Here is a 13,768-nt window from a genome sequence, read left to right as displayed (position 1 = left end):
GCAGACATACTACAATGGTTCTTGCCTATCTAAGGAATTGTATTATATCAAACCCTTACACTTAGAAATAACTACTGGCCAGCCACTTTTCTAAGCACATTTATATGTTAATATGACTAATCTTCACAGCCACACTATGAGGTTTAGGTTCTATTGTTTTCATTTCACAGATGAGAAAACTGAGGCAGAGAAAGTAAATCTTAAAAGTTTTGACGTAGAATAATGTGACACTGACATCTCTTTTGTAAGATGAGGAAATCTTTAATTTGCATGCTGTGTTGGGAACTTTGCAGCAAAGTGCATTCATATTCTAGGCATTTATTGAATGACATTGTTTATAATCATTCAGACTTCTCTATGAGTTGTTTCACTTTCCCAGGTAATGGATAGCCTTGCAGGACTCTTCAATAAGCATGTGAGATTTGAAGGTTCATAAAATCTGTTTAATGTTTGAATTCTTGTCATTCCTGAGACCAAAACATGCTTAGATAATTGAAAACTCACTGATGTTCTTTTTATGCAGCAAGTGTTAGATATAATGGTTACAATTCTTCATATTTTTTAGGTAGAATTACAACCCAAGTATGAAGACAACCTGTACATGTATCTTTATTTTGTCATTTTTATTATTTTTGGTTCATTCTTTACCTTGAATCTTTTCATTGGTGTCATCATAGATAACTTCAACCAACAGAAAAAGAAGATAAGTATATTAAAACTTCATCTTTGCCCTGAAATATGAACTAAATATGTCACACTGTTTCCTTTAGCCTCCAAAATGCAATCACCACAAAAAGAATATAAAATTCAGAAATTATTTTGAGACATTTGATAATCGATAAGCTTTTAAGCAATTAATAATTTAGATAGCATATTTTTGATGTTTTTAGTATAGAAATATGACTTATATGGTATAATCTGTATATTGAATAAAGGCATTTCCATAAATACAGATATTAGCAACAATAGAATGAAATGTGGGAGCCAATTTTTGCACTATTACTAAGGTGGATTTTATAGCCAGCAAAGAACACAATTTTAACAAGTTTTGCTTTCATTTCTTTACTTTGGAGGTCAAGACATTTTTATGACAGAAGAACAGAAGAAATACTACAATGCAATGAAAAAACTGGGTTCAAAGAAACCACAAAAACCCATACCTCGACCTGCTGTAAGAATAGCATACTTTCATTGCCAGTTAAAGCTATGTTACCTAACCCTTTCACAGCCAGAATTGCTAGAAACTAGTTATTTTTTGGATTTGTAACAGTTTTCTATCTTAACAATGTGACTAGCTAGCCTAAATAGTTTGAATATATATATTATATACATAATATGTATAAACTATATAATACACAACATATTTTATATGCAAACATATAAAATATATAGAAATAAAATTTTCTATACTTAGGTGCCAATAGTATCAGACAAGCTGATGTCATTAAGAAGCTTCTAATAATGTGGAATATGCATACACAATGTGGAAATATTAAATGTTCTCAGAGTACACTGGAGACAGATTGGAATAACTGGTACATCACAGATTGGCCTCATTTTTTGTCCAACTCTGCAGATAGAACGGAATCATTAATGAAACAAGTCACAGGTTTTGCTTATTTCTGGTTAAACAAAAACAACGACAAAAGACAAACTTCATATTTTCCTCTACTATCCCACCCTTAAATGAGGTGATATCATTCTTTGTTGGACTTTATATGGCTCTTCCAGTTATATATTTGGCAGTGATACTGTTCATTCAGTTCGGCTGCTGAAGGGAATCGCTATCAGGAGAATCCCTGAGTTTTTCTATCACTCCTAAAGGACTGGCTCAGATATTAAGTCTCAGAGCATCTTCTCTAAGGTATACATGGTATAAAACACTTCAATGTTCCTCAGAAATCTTGATTTTATGAATTCATTAGTGACAATATAAAACTGACCGACCAGAATTAAGTGTTCAGTTGGTAAGTCGGCCAATAACTCAAAGAAAGTGGATCACTATATTGGGTCAAACATAAAGGGTGTACAATTTGAACCTAGTCTTTGGGAAATAATACAATTTGAATGAACAGAGAAAAAAGCAGACAACATTTGCTATATGAGAAAACATATACCACCAAGCCATATAGGTAAATATATCAGTGAAGTATAGCGATGTATTTGACTTAGTGAGTAGTAGACACTGGTTTTCTAAGTTAAATGAATCAAGGTTACCATACAAGTCTGAGGAAATTTGTTCTAATTAAGCAGTACAAATGCAACATAGTTAACAGAAGAGCCTAGAAATATGAAAAGAAAGACTTTACAGAGTTTAACCTAGACACTGGTGTGGAACAATGTTAGAGGCAAGGGAACCTTGGGACATGGACAAAAAGATAAACCTTTACATATAAAATGAGTCCATAATCTGTGTTAGGCCAGAAGGACTGGAACTACTCCAGGAGGGAAGTTAGCCAATAGGAAGACTCAACTGGGATGAGGCAGCTGTGGAACATAGGAAAAGAGGAAGGATATGTAGATAACAGAGAATCTAAAACAGAGGATATGTCGATAACAGATCATCTAAAACATAAACCAGTTGATGTTCTGTGAAACTGTTGGTTCCACTACCATAAATTGAAGTGATATATAGGCAGTGGTAAAGCCTACGAAATGTCCAGACTGAGATAAGAATTTTACAGTTGTCAGAACAAAATTTAGTTGTGCTCTGAAGCACAGATTCATTTTTTGAAAATAATTAGAATAGGCCGGGCGTGGTGGCTCACGCCTCTAATCACAGCACTTTGGGAGGCTGAGGTGGGTAGATCACGAGGTTAAGAGATTGAGACCATTCTGGCCAACATGGTGAAACCCCGTCTCTACTAAAAATACAAAAATTAGCTGGGATTGGTGACACACGCCTGTGGTCCCAGCTATTTGGGAGGCTGAGGTGGAAGAATCGTTTGAACCCAGGAGGCGGAGGTTGCAGTGAGCCTAGAGTGCACCACTGCACTCCAGCCTGGTTACAGAGCAAGAACTCCGTCTCAAAAAAAAAAAAAAAAAATGGAGAAAATAACAAAAATTCTCAGAATAAGGCCTTGCATACTTTACCAAGATATACGAGGAGATAAATCAATGAAGGCATGTGATTATATTTACATCAAATGACATGGATTTACCTGCATAGCAGTAGGGCTGCTTGGAAAAATTCAACACATTCAGCTAGAATATTCATTGACAATTTGGCAACTTAGGAAGTAACTGGTAAAATCCATTTATTCCTTTATTAACAATATGTACTGCAGAGCTTATAGCTTGCAGTGAGTGCAGAGAATGAAGTACTTAGACAACTTTAGCTGAACGGGGCTGGGGTTAGGTCTTCTGAGAAGACTTTGCTTTAGCATCTGTTTGCTAAGTATGTTTTGAAAGGGCTCGTATAAACTACAAACATCTACAAGGTCGCCATTTGAGGTGTAACTTTGCACAACACTTAAACTGCATTCTCAGGAGGCTGATTTCATCGTTCTTTTTCACACCACACACTCCACTCCCTGTCCTGTTTTCAGCCAAGGAGTTTCATTCTCATACACAAATAACATACACACAGTGCGTCAGTATTTTTCCATGCTTTGACCTCAACTGCCTGGTACATAAGCTTGAATATGTTGCTGTGCACCTCCCACAATGTACTATGTAATATGCTAAGTATTTTGAGCTTAAATATTGAACAGTATGGAGTCTAGTTAATGCAACAGATAGTACTCAAACAGTCATGCCAAAAAAATGAAATAGCCCAGAAAAAAAAAAAAAGATGCATTCAGCTGTGAGAGCTGATTTGGGGGAGGGTGCTGATTAATCAGGGAAGTTAGAGAAGGTTTTATTAAAGTGATATGCTAGCTGAGGATGGAAAAAGAATGAGGAAGTGTCAATAGCCAGCGTGGGATAACAAGAGCCCTGTAGAAGGGGAATGCATATGTGAAGGTCCTTATGTAGGAGGGCTGCTGAGACTGGAGTGCAGAAAGTCAAGGTTCTTTTGGGACACATTAAGAATAAGGAGGTTAGGATAAGCCCAAACTTTTCTGGGCCTTGGAGGCCATGTTCAGGAGGCTTACTGTTTTCATCCTAAGAGCAGTAAGAAACCATTGAAATGGACACAGTCAGTTTGGGCTTTGTGACGATCACTCAATCCGTTTGACAGAGGCAGTGTAAATATATTATAGACTTGTTTTGGAGCTATTTCAGAGATGGTAGGTAGCCTGAATCACAATGATGTGGAGATTAATAAAAGTGGATTTTGAGCTATCACCAGAGTGAAATTTAAAAGTTTGTCTATTAATTGATTATGAGAACTAAAGAAGGAACCAACAAGAATGGCTCATGTCTTTCCGCTTTGCACAACTGGATGAATGTTGGTGTCCTGCAGGAAATGAAGAAGGGACATGAGTGGTGAGAAAATTGGAGATGCTAGCTTGCAGAATTTGGCACCCAAGGCACAGTGGAAGAGTGAGAAGAAGGAGGAAGGGAGAGAAATGAAGAATATTTAGAAGCAGCAAAATAAAAGTCCCTTAAGATTCAAATATTAGCTTTAAAGCAAAGCAAAAGGAATTTTAAAGAGGAAAAGATTGAAGAGAGAGAGAATAATTATGGCATAAAAATGCACAAGACGTAGAGAAAGAACTTAGTGGTCTAAGGTAGTTATAGAAAGAAAACGGGGCTGAGTCCTCTAATGAATTTAGAGTAACCTATGAAAAGAACATGGAAAAAAAGATAATATGAAATGCAAAAGAAAATAGAGGAGTTTCATTAAAATGTTTAACTTTAATATAGTCAAAAAATGGTAAAAATAGAGGGCAAGATAGTTGTAATTTCTTAGAAGTTGGGAATTATCTTTAGAGCAAATGAAGGACAAGGGATTGCTAATTTCTAAATCTGAAGGGCCAAGATGAGGTTAGAGGACATAAATTTGTGGTGAATAAGGCCTTCAGAACTATACATCTTCTTCCAGCATGCTTGACACCCTAGGTTTTAAATTGGAGACCAGAACTCCAAGGGATTGGAGTTGTACACTGAGGTGTCTATCCCCCTGGACAACTCTATGAGCAGATAATCCAAGGAGATTTTTATTGGTCCTGGTGATATTAAAATTAAGGCCAAATTTCTGCTTTTAAGGTATTTTGAACTTACTATATTATAGGAGCCATATTCAAGAGAAAAATGACGCTGGTCTGCTTTTGAGGGGCCTCAAAACAGGTGAAAGAGAAAGAAAACTAAAACTGAGTAAGAGCAAACCATGTGCAATACAACACCACAAATTTTATAAGCAGTGAAAGAAATCAGTTTTCTGAGAGCGCTAAGTGCTTAAGTCTCAAAACTGAGTTAGAATTCATGACAGAGAGAAAGGGTGGGGGATGTCTGTTTTAGACAGAGTAGTAGACAGATCAGCTATGTAAGATGATACAGTAGAACCTGCATGAGCTACTAAGAGTGGTAGGTAGGAAATATCAGAGGGTGGGAATAAGAGGGACATGCCAGACTAGGAAAGGTAAACTACAGTAAGTTGAGAATTAATAAGGAAGGGTTTGAACTAAAACTAGGCACATTTATTAGGTTGAAGGAGGCCTTGAAAGGACAGCCCCAGCTGTAGTAATAAAAATCTAGTCCAACAGGCCAAATATGCACTCAGAGAAAAGACCAAAACAAAATAGAACAAGTAGGGTTTGATGTCCAAAAATCGCAAATGGAAGTAATGGAAGCCTCCCTATAGAGAGAGGACAGAACACTAGGATGTAGAATCCAGGCCAGTAAACGTGTCAGGTTCTGGGGAAGCAAGCCATTAAGTGTATAGGTAGCAGAGTAGTAGTCATTCTAATTGAGAAGGTAGAGAAAGGCAGCCCAACAGATGTAAGTGAAGACGAGAGCCCTAACTACCTGAGAAACAAAGCAGACACGTGCAAAATGGAACAAAACAGAAACCAGCAATCTGAACCAGTTTACAAGTTGGGGACTTAATTTCATAAGCAAGACATAGGTCAGTTAGTACTTGGAAATTAGGTCCAAATAGACCAGAGCAAGGTTGAATATTTCCACTGTGACTTTTTCAAAGACAATTTTATTCTTACAGAAGAGTTACCCATAATAAATAATGAATCTACACACAGTGTCTTCTTATTTTAACTTTTTACGCAACCATAGATCAGTTTATCTCAACTAAGAAATTAACCTTGGTATAATACCATTAAATAAAATACAGAATGTAGATTTCACCAATTTTTCCACTGATGTTTTTTTCTTGAATTATAATTTAAAAAATATTTTAGCTGAACTTTAAAATGAAATTTACAGTGCTATAACTTTAGTGAGAGAATATAAAGTCAGGGACCAGACCAAAAATTTAAAAAGAGAGAGAAAAACCTAGAGAAGTATTTATTTATTTGTTATTTAAAGTAAAATTAATATCCTCTAACATATGGGAAAAAATTATTATATGACAAATATTTACTTTCTCTCATAACATGATGGTGTTCTGTTCACCAAGAACATAATAGGTGAGTTTATAAAACCTAGTATCATTGTTAGTATAAATAAAACAAATACACTTGAATAGAGTTAGATGTATAACCTACACAATTTTCTTCCAAGTATAAAATAAAAATAAAATATACGACTTTATTTAGTAGAATAGAGCATTGTAACAATGTTCCCTTGCATTTGAGCCTCACGTAAGTGCTACGAGGTAGCATTAAAAGATAAAATTTGAGATCTGACCTGGAGCTTCCCTTTTACACTACTTACCTGCTTTGTGACCTAAGGCAAGTTACCACAGCTGTCTAATCACTGGTTTTGCATAGAATTTTTCTGTAAAATGTTGTTGTGAGGATTAAAGGTATGTTTTTTATAAAAGCTACATTTTTATGTTGTTTTATTAAAATCAGATGAATTGAATTACGAATTTTTTTAAGTTTCTAAGGGGACTTTTACATATCATTTATTCCAGAACAAATTCCAAGGAATGGTCTTTGATTTTGTAACCAAACAAGTCTTTGATATCAGCATCATGATCCTCATCTGCCTTAACATGGTCACCATGATGGTGGAAACCGACGACCAGAGTCAAGAAATGACAAACATTCTGTACTGGATTAATCTGGTGTTCATTGTTCTGTTCACTGGAGAGTGTGTGCTGAAACTGATCTCTCTTCGTTACTACTATTTCACTATTGGATGGAATATTTTTGATTTTGTGGTGGTCATTCTCTCCATTGTAGGTAAGAAAAGGTGCTTTTATTCAATTAAGGAATATAGTAGTAAATATGTGTGTTTGAAAAGTTTAGAGGTGTTTTTCACTAATTTTTCTTGTTCATTCCACACTTCCAAATAAAAATCTAATAGTCCACTTGTTCATTCCACACTTCCAAATAAAAATCTAATAGTCCATCTTTTTTAGTTTGCCATTTCTCTAATTGCATGCTGTGCATGAAATGATGAATGAAATAAAAGGAATTTACATTTCATATTTTAACCACTCTCATTTAATATTTTTATCTAATCTCATTCTCATCTCCAAAGATGATAACTCCAATTTCAACAGAATATTCTTTTGCCTGATCATACTGCTGTGGTATTGACAGTTACCACCTTGAATAAACGATCAACCCACACACATATATACATAAATCATTTGAATTAGTCAGATAATGCATAACTGTGACCTCTTAAATAACTGGAATAGTATATATATGCAGTTACATATATAATAATGCATAAAAGTTTCATGTTATCTTTGGGTGCAGACAGTTTTCTGTGGTTTGCCATATTTCTTTTTGGAAGCAAACATTTTCTTTGAAAATCTAAAACAGATTTGTTACCAGCAATGATTCATTAATGTTAGGTTACATACATTAAGTGTTAGGAGTACAAAAGGCTTATTGGAAAAAAATATATTTATATATTAAATGTTTATGTATAAGATACTAAATGAGGTGATGGAAGTAAATATAAGATTTAAGAGTAGGTTTCTGCCTATTTGGGGAAAGAGAACATTCACATGGAGGGAAAAATTGTGTAGCACTCTATTTAAACTACTTTCTTTAGTAGAATAGAACATTGTAACAATCTTCCATTGCATTTGATTCTCACATAAATGCGATGAGATAGCATTAAGCGGTAAGATTTGAGATCTGATCTGGAGCTTCTTTATTTACACTATTACCTGCTCTATGACCTAAGAAAGTTACCTCAGCTCTTCAATCATTGGTTTTGCAAGGAATTTTTCTGTAAAATGTTGTTGTGAGGATTAAAACAGATTATGTATATGTATGCACTTAGCACTGTGCCTAGCATGAAGAAAAGACTCAGTAAATGTTCAGATTAACAACAAGAAAAAGTGGATATTATCACCATTTATTGATGATTAAAGGAAAGGCCAGGATTCAATCCCGAGTGTCTGTCTCCATAGAGTATGTTTTCTTCTGTACATCACACTGCCTACTCCCAAATAAAATAGGATCACAACCGTCTCAGAAAGATAAGAACTCTCATATTTCTGATCCAAAATCATATGTCTTTAATTATTATGCAAATACTAGAACTTGCATTTTGGATACATAAATCCATGTCTGTACTTGACTGCTATATGGTTCATGATGTCTTTAGACCTTCAGGGGTTGAGTCATATTTTTGATAGATGCTTTTCGTGAACTAGGAAAAATGGCCCTTACTTTCTTCATTTAATATAAATGTGTCAGTGTTATAACACCAAACATACAGTTTCATTTTGCTAAACAAATATTGCAGATTATCTTTCTGTATACATGTACCTAAATGTCCTGTTCACATTTTGTAAAACTAATATAATTATGTAAACTTTCATTTGCTGCTATTAAGTATAACACTATTTTTGTTATTTGTTGATTTTCTACAGGAATGTTTCTAGCTGAACTAATAGAAAAGTACTTTGTGTCCCCTACCCTGTTCCGAGTGATCCGTCTTGCCCGGATTGGCCGAATCCTACGTCTGATCAAAGGAGCAAAGGGGATCCGCACGCTGCTCTTTGCTTTGATGATGTCCCTTCCCGCGTTGTTTAACATCGGCCTCCTGCTCTTCCTGGTCATGTTCATCTACGCCATCTTTGGGATGTCCAACTTTGCCTATGTTAAGAGGGAAGTTGGAATCGATGACATGTTCAACTTTGAGACCTTTGGCAACAGCATGATCTGCCTGTTCCAAATTACAACGTCTGCTGGCTGGGATGGATTGCTAGCCCCTATTCTTAATAGTGGACCTCCAGACTGTGACCCTGAAAAAGATCACCCTGGAAGCTCTGTTAAGGGAGACTGTGGGAACCCATCTGTTGGGATTTTCTTTTTTGTCAGTTACATCATCATATCCTTCCTGGTTGTGGTGAACATGTATATCGCAGTCATCCTGGAGAACTTCAGTGTTGCTACTGAAGAAAGTGCAGAGCCCCTGAGTGAGGATGACTTTGAGATGTTCTACGAGGTTTGGGAGAAGTTTGATCCCGATGCAACCCAGTTTATAGAGTTCGCCAAGCTCTCTGATTTTGCAGATGCCCTGGATCCTCCTCTTCTCATAGCAAAACCCAACAAAGTCCAGCTTATTGCCATGGATCTGCCCATGGTCAGTGGTGACCGGATCCACTGTCTTGACATCTTATTTGCTTTTACAAAGCGTGTTCTGGGTGAGAGTGGAGAGATGGATGCCCTTCGAATACAGATGGAAGAGCGATTCATGGCATCAAACCCCTCCAAAGTCTCTTATGAGCCCATTACAACCACGTTGAAACGCAAACAAGAGGAGGTGTCTGCTATTATTATACAGAGGGCTTATAGACGCTACCTCCTGAAGCAAAAAGTTAAAAAGGTATCAAGTATATACAAGAAAGACAAAGGAAAAGAATGTGATGGAACACCTATTAAAGAAGATACACTCATTGATAAACTGAATGAAAATTCAACTCCGGAGAAAACCGATATGACGCCTTCCACCACTTCTCCACCCTCGTATGATAGTGTAACCAAACCGGAAAAAGAAAAATTTGAAAAAGACAAATCAGAAAAGGAAGACAAAGGGAAAGATATCAGGGAAAGTAAAAAGTAAAAAGAAACAAAGAATATTCCATTTTGTGATCAATTGTTTACAGCCTGTGATGGTGATGTATTTGTGTCAACAGAACTCCCACAGGACGTCTATGCCAAACTGACTGTTTTTACAAAAGTATACTTAAGGTCAGTGCCTATAACAAGACAGAGACCTCTGGTCAGCAAACTGGAACTCAATAAACTGGAGAAACAGTATCCACAGGAGGTTTCTATTTTCACAACCAGCTGACACTGCTGAAGAGCAGAGGCATAATGGCTACTCAGACCATAGGAACCCATTTAAAGGGGGGAGGGAAGTTAAATTTTTATGTAAATTCAACATGTGACACTTGATAATAGTAATTGTCACCACTGTTTATGTTTTAACTGCCACACCTGCCATATTTTTACAAAATGTGTGCTGTGAATTTATCACTTTTCTTTTTAATTCACAAGTTGTTTACTATTCTATGTGACTATTTTTGTACATGGGTTTGTGTTTGGGGAGAGGGATTAAAGGGGTGGAATTCTACATTTCTCTATTGTATTGTATAACTGGATATATTTTAAATGGAGGCATGCTGCAATTCTCATTCACACATAAAAAAAAATCACATCACAAAAGGAAAGAGTTTACTTCTTGTTTCAGGATGTTTTTAGATTTTTGAGGTGCTTAAATAGCTATTCATATTTTTAAGGTGTCTCATCCAGAAGAATTTTAATGTGCCTGTAAATGTTCCATAGACTCACAAGCATTAGAGTTGTTTTATTTTTACATAACCCATTAAATGTACATGTATATATGTATATATGTATATGTGCGTGTATATACATATATATGTATACACACACATGCACACGCAGAGATATACACATACCATTACATTGTCATTCACAGTCCCAGCAGCATGACTATAACATTTTTGATAAGTGTCCTTTGGCATAAAATAAAAATATCCTATCAGTCCTTTCTAAGAAACCTGAATTGACCAAAAAAACATCCCCACCACCACTTTATAAAGTTGATTCTGCTTTATCTTGCAGTATTGTTTAGCCATCTTCTGCTCTTGGTAAGATTGGCATAGTATATGTCAATTTAAAAAATAAAAGTCTGCTTTGTAAATAGTAATTTTACCCAGTGGTGCATGTTTGAGCAAACAAAACTGATGATTTAAGCACACTACTTATTGCATCAAATATGTACCACAATAAGTATAGTTTGCAAGCTTTCAACAGGTAATATGATGTGATTGGTTCCATTATAGTTTGAAGCTGTCACTGCTGCATGTTTATCTTGCCTATGCTGCTGTATCTTATTCCTTCCACTGTTCAGAAGTCTAATATGGGAAGCCATATGTCAGTGGTAAAGTGAAGCAAATTGTTCTACCAAGACCTCATTCTTCATGTCACTAAGCAATAGGTTGCAGCAAACAAGGAAGAGCTTCTTGCTTTTTGTTCTTCCAACCTTAATTGAACACTCCATGATGAAAAGCCCGACTGTATACATACTCTGCAAGCTGCTTAAATCTGTTTAAAATATATGGTTAGAGTTTTCTAAGAAAATATAAATACTGTAAAAAGTTCATTTTATTTTATTTTTCAGCCTTTTGTACATAAAACAAGAAATTAAAAGTATCTTCAGGTGGATGTCACAGTCACTATTGTTAGTTTCTGTTCCTAGCACTTTTAAATTGAAGCACTTCACAAAATAAGAAGCAAGGACTAGGATGCAGTGTAGGTTTCTGCTTTTTTATTAGTACTGTAAACTTGCACACATTTCAATGTGAAACAAATCTCAAACTGAGTTCAATGTTTATTTGCTTTCAATAGTAATGCCTTATCATTGAAAGAGGCTTAAAGAAAAAAAATCAGCTGATATTCTTGGCATTGCTTGAATCCAGTGTTTCCACCTAGTCTTTTTATTCAGTAATCATCAGTCTTTTCCAATGTTTGTTTACACAGATAGATCTTATTGACCCATATGGCACTAGAACTGTATCAGATATAATATGGGAACCCAGCGTTTTTTTCCCTCCCACAAAACTGGGTAGTGAAGTTATATTACCAGTTACTGCAAAATACTTTGTGTTTCACAAGCAACAATAAATGTAGATTCTTTATACTAAAGCTATTGACTTGTAGTGTGTTGGTGAAATGCATGCAGGAAAATGCTATTACCATAAAGAACGGTAAACCACATTACAATCAAGCCAAAAGAATAAAGGTTTTGCTTTTGTTTTTGTACTTAATTGTTGTCTTTGTTTCTATCTTTGAAATGCCATTTAAAGGTAAACTTTCTATCATGTAAAAATAATCTATGAAAAACAAATGTAAAGAACACACATTAATTATGATAATTCATCTTTAAATTTTTTCATGGAATGGAAATTAGTGAAGAAGAGTGTATTGGATAGCTACTTTAATATTGGTCAAAAACCTAGATATGGCATCAGCTAGCATAGTGGAAAGTTACAAAAATTAATAAAAAAATTGACTAACATTTTAAGTTGTGCATCTTTTCTCCTTCCTGTCTACCTATTGTGCTTTTCCCCCCTCACTTTTCCATTTCAATTTCTTCCCTATGTATTCCTGATCTACTTTTCTTTATATCCTTCTATCCTTTCCTTGGGCTCTGAGTATTTTTCATTCAGCATATTCTCCTTGTTTCTTTTCTCTTCACCAAATGTCTTGTTTATTACAGCCTATAAACTGCTTAGACTTACATCTCTAAAATTTGCTGTCATTCTGTAAAATGCACATAGTATTTCTGTATTCTACAAATTTCTTTACAAAAATATAAGGAAGCTTAGACTGCAACTTTTCATAATATAGAAACAAAATTCCCAAATGGCACAGATTTGGGTTTCTCATTTAATTACAAACAGTTTGGGAAATATCTCTCAATTGTTTTTTTTTTTTTTTGGGGGGGGGGAGGAAGGCAGGAAGGAAGGGAAGAAGGACAGTAGGGAGGAAGGAAGGGATGAAGGAAGGAAGAAGGGATGAAGGAAGGAAGGAAGGGAGGAAGCGGGGAGGGAGGGAGGGAGGGAAGGGAAGAAAGGAAATCAAGCAATGAAAGAGACATTGCCGACCTGGATCTAGAGGTTTACAAGTTGATTTCTTTTTTTTTTTTTTTGAGAGAAGGAAAGAAAAAAAAATAAGTAAAGGAGAGGAAGAAAGAGGAAGAGAAAGAGGGAGAATAAATGGAAATATTGCTTTATTTTGAAAAAAATTGGATATTAATAATGGCCAATCAATGTTTCATTTAAACTAATGGGTAGGTGTGATGTGGTATTGACAAGAATGTATATTTTGTGTATTTGAAGTGGAGAGCTCTATAAATATTTATTAAGTTTACTTGTTCTGGATCTGAGTTCGAGTCCTTGATATCCTTATTAATTTTCTGTCTCATTGAATCTAAGTCTCCTATCTGGGTGTTAGGATCGTTAGCTCTTGTTGTTGCATTGATCCTTTTACCACTATATCTTTGTTGCTTTAAAATCTATTTTATCTGATACAAGAATTGCAACTCCTGCTTTTTATTTATTTATTATTTATTTTTGCTCTCCATTTGGTTGGTAAATCTTTCTCCATCCCTTTGTTTTGAGTCTTTGTGTATCCTTGCATGTGAAACAGGTCTGGATGTAACATGCCGTTGGGTTTTGGCTGTGTCTTTTGATTGGGAATTTAGT

The 13,768-nt window shown here is 35.4% G+C and overlaps 1 protein-coding gene across 13 annotated transcripts in view; it reads left to right on the top strand.

Annotated features, from left to right (window-relative positions):
- Positions 1 to 12,579, top strand: part of SCN2A (sodium voltage-gated channel alpha subunit 2) — a 167,631-nt gene extending 155,052 nt beyond the window's left edge. For all 13 annotated transcript variants that reach the window (XM_054258316.2, XM_054258317.2, XM_078327467.1 and 10 more), the window contains 4 exons: positions 566 to 703; positions 1,067 to 1,171; positions 6,977 to 7,247; positions 8,903 to 12,579. In XM_054258316.2, the coding sequence (XP_054114291.1) occupies positions 566 to 703; positions 1,067 to 1,171; positions 6,977 to 7,247; positions 8,903 to 10,098 (1,710 nt within the window). In that variant the 3' untranslated portion in view covers positions 10,099 to 12,579. The remainder of the gene's footprint in view (positions 1 to 565; positions 704 to 1,066; positions 1,172 to 6,976; positions 7,248 to 8,902) is intronic.
- The last annotated feature ends 1,189 nt before the right edge of the window (positions 12,580 to 13,768 follow it).

The sequence above is a fragment of the Callithrix jacchus genome, chromosome 6 (genome assembly GCF_049354715.1).
Source record: "Callithrix jacchus isolate 240 chromosome 6, calJac240_pri, whole genome shotgun sequence".
NCBI lineage: Eukaryota > Metazoa > Chordata > Mammalia > Primates > Cebidae > Callithrix > Callithrix jacchus.
This window is presented reverse-complemented; position numbering and strand designations above follow the sequence as displayed.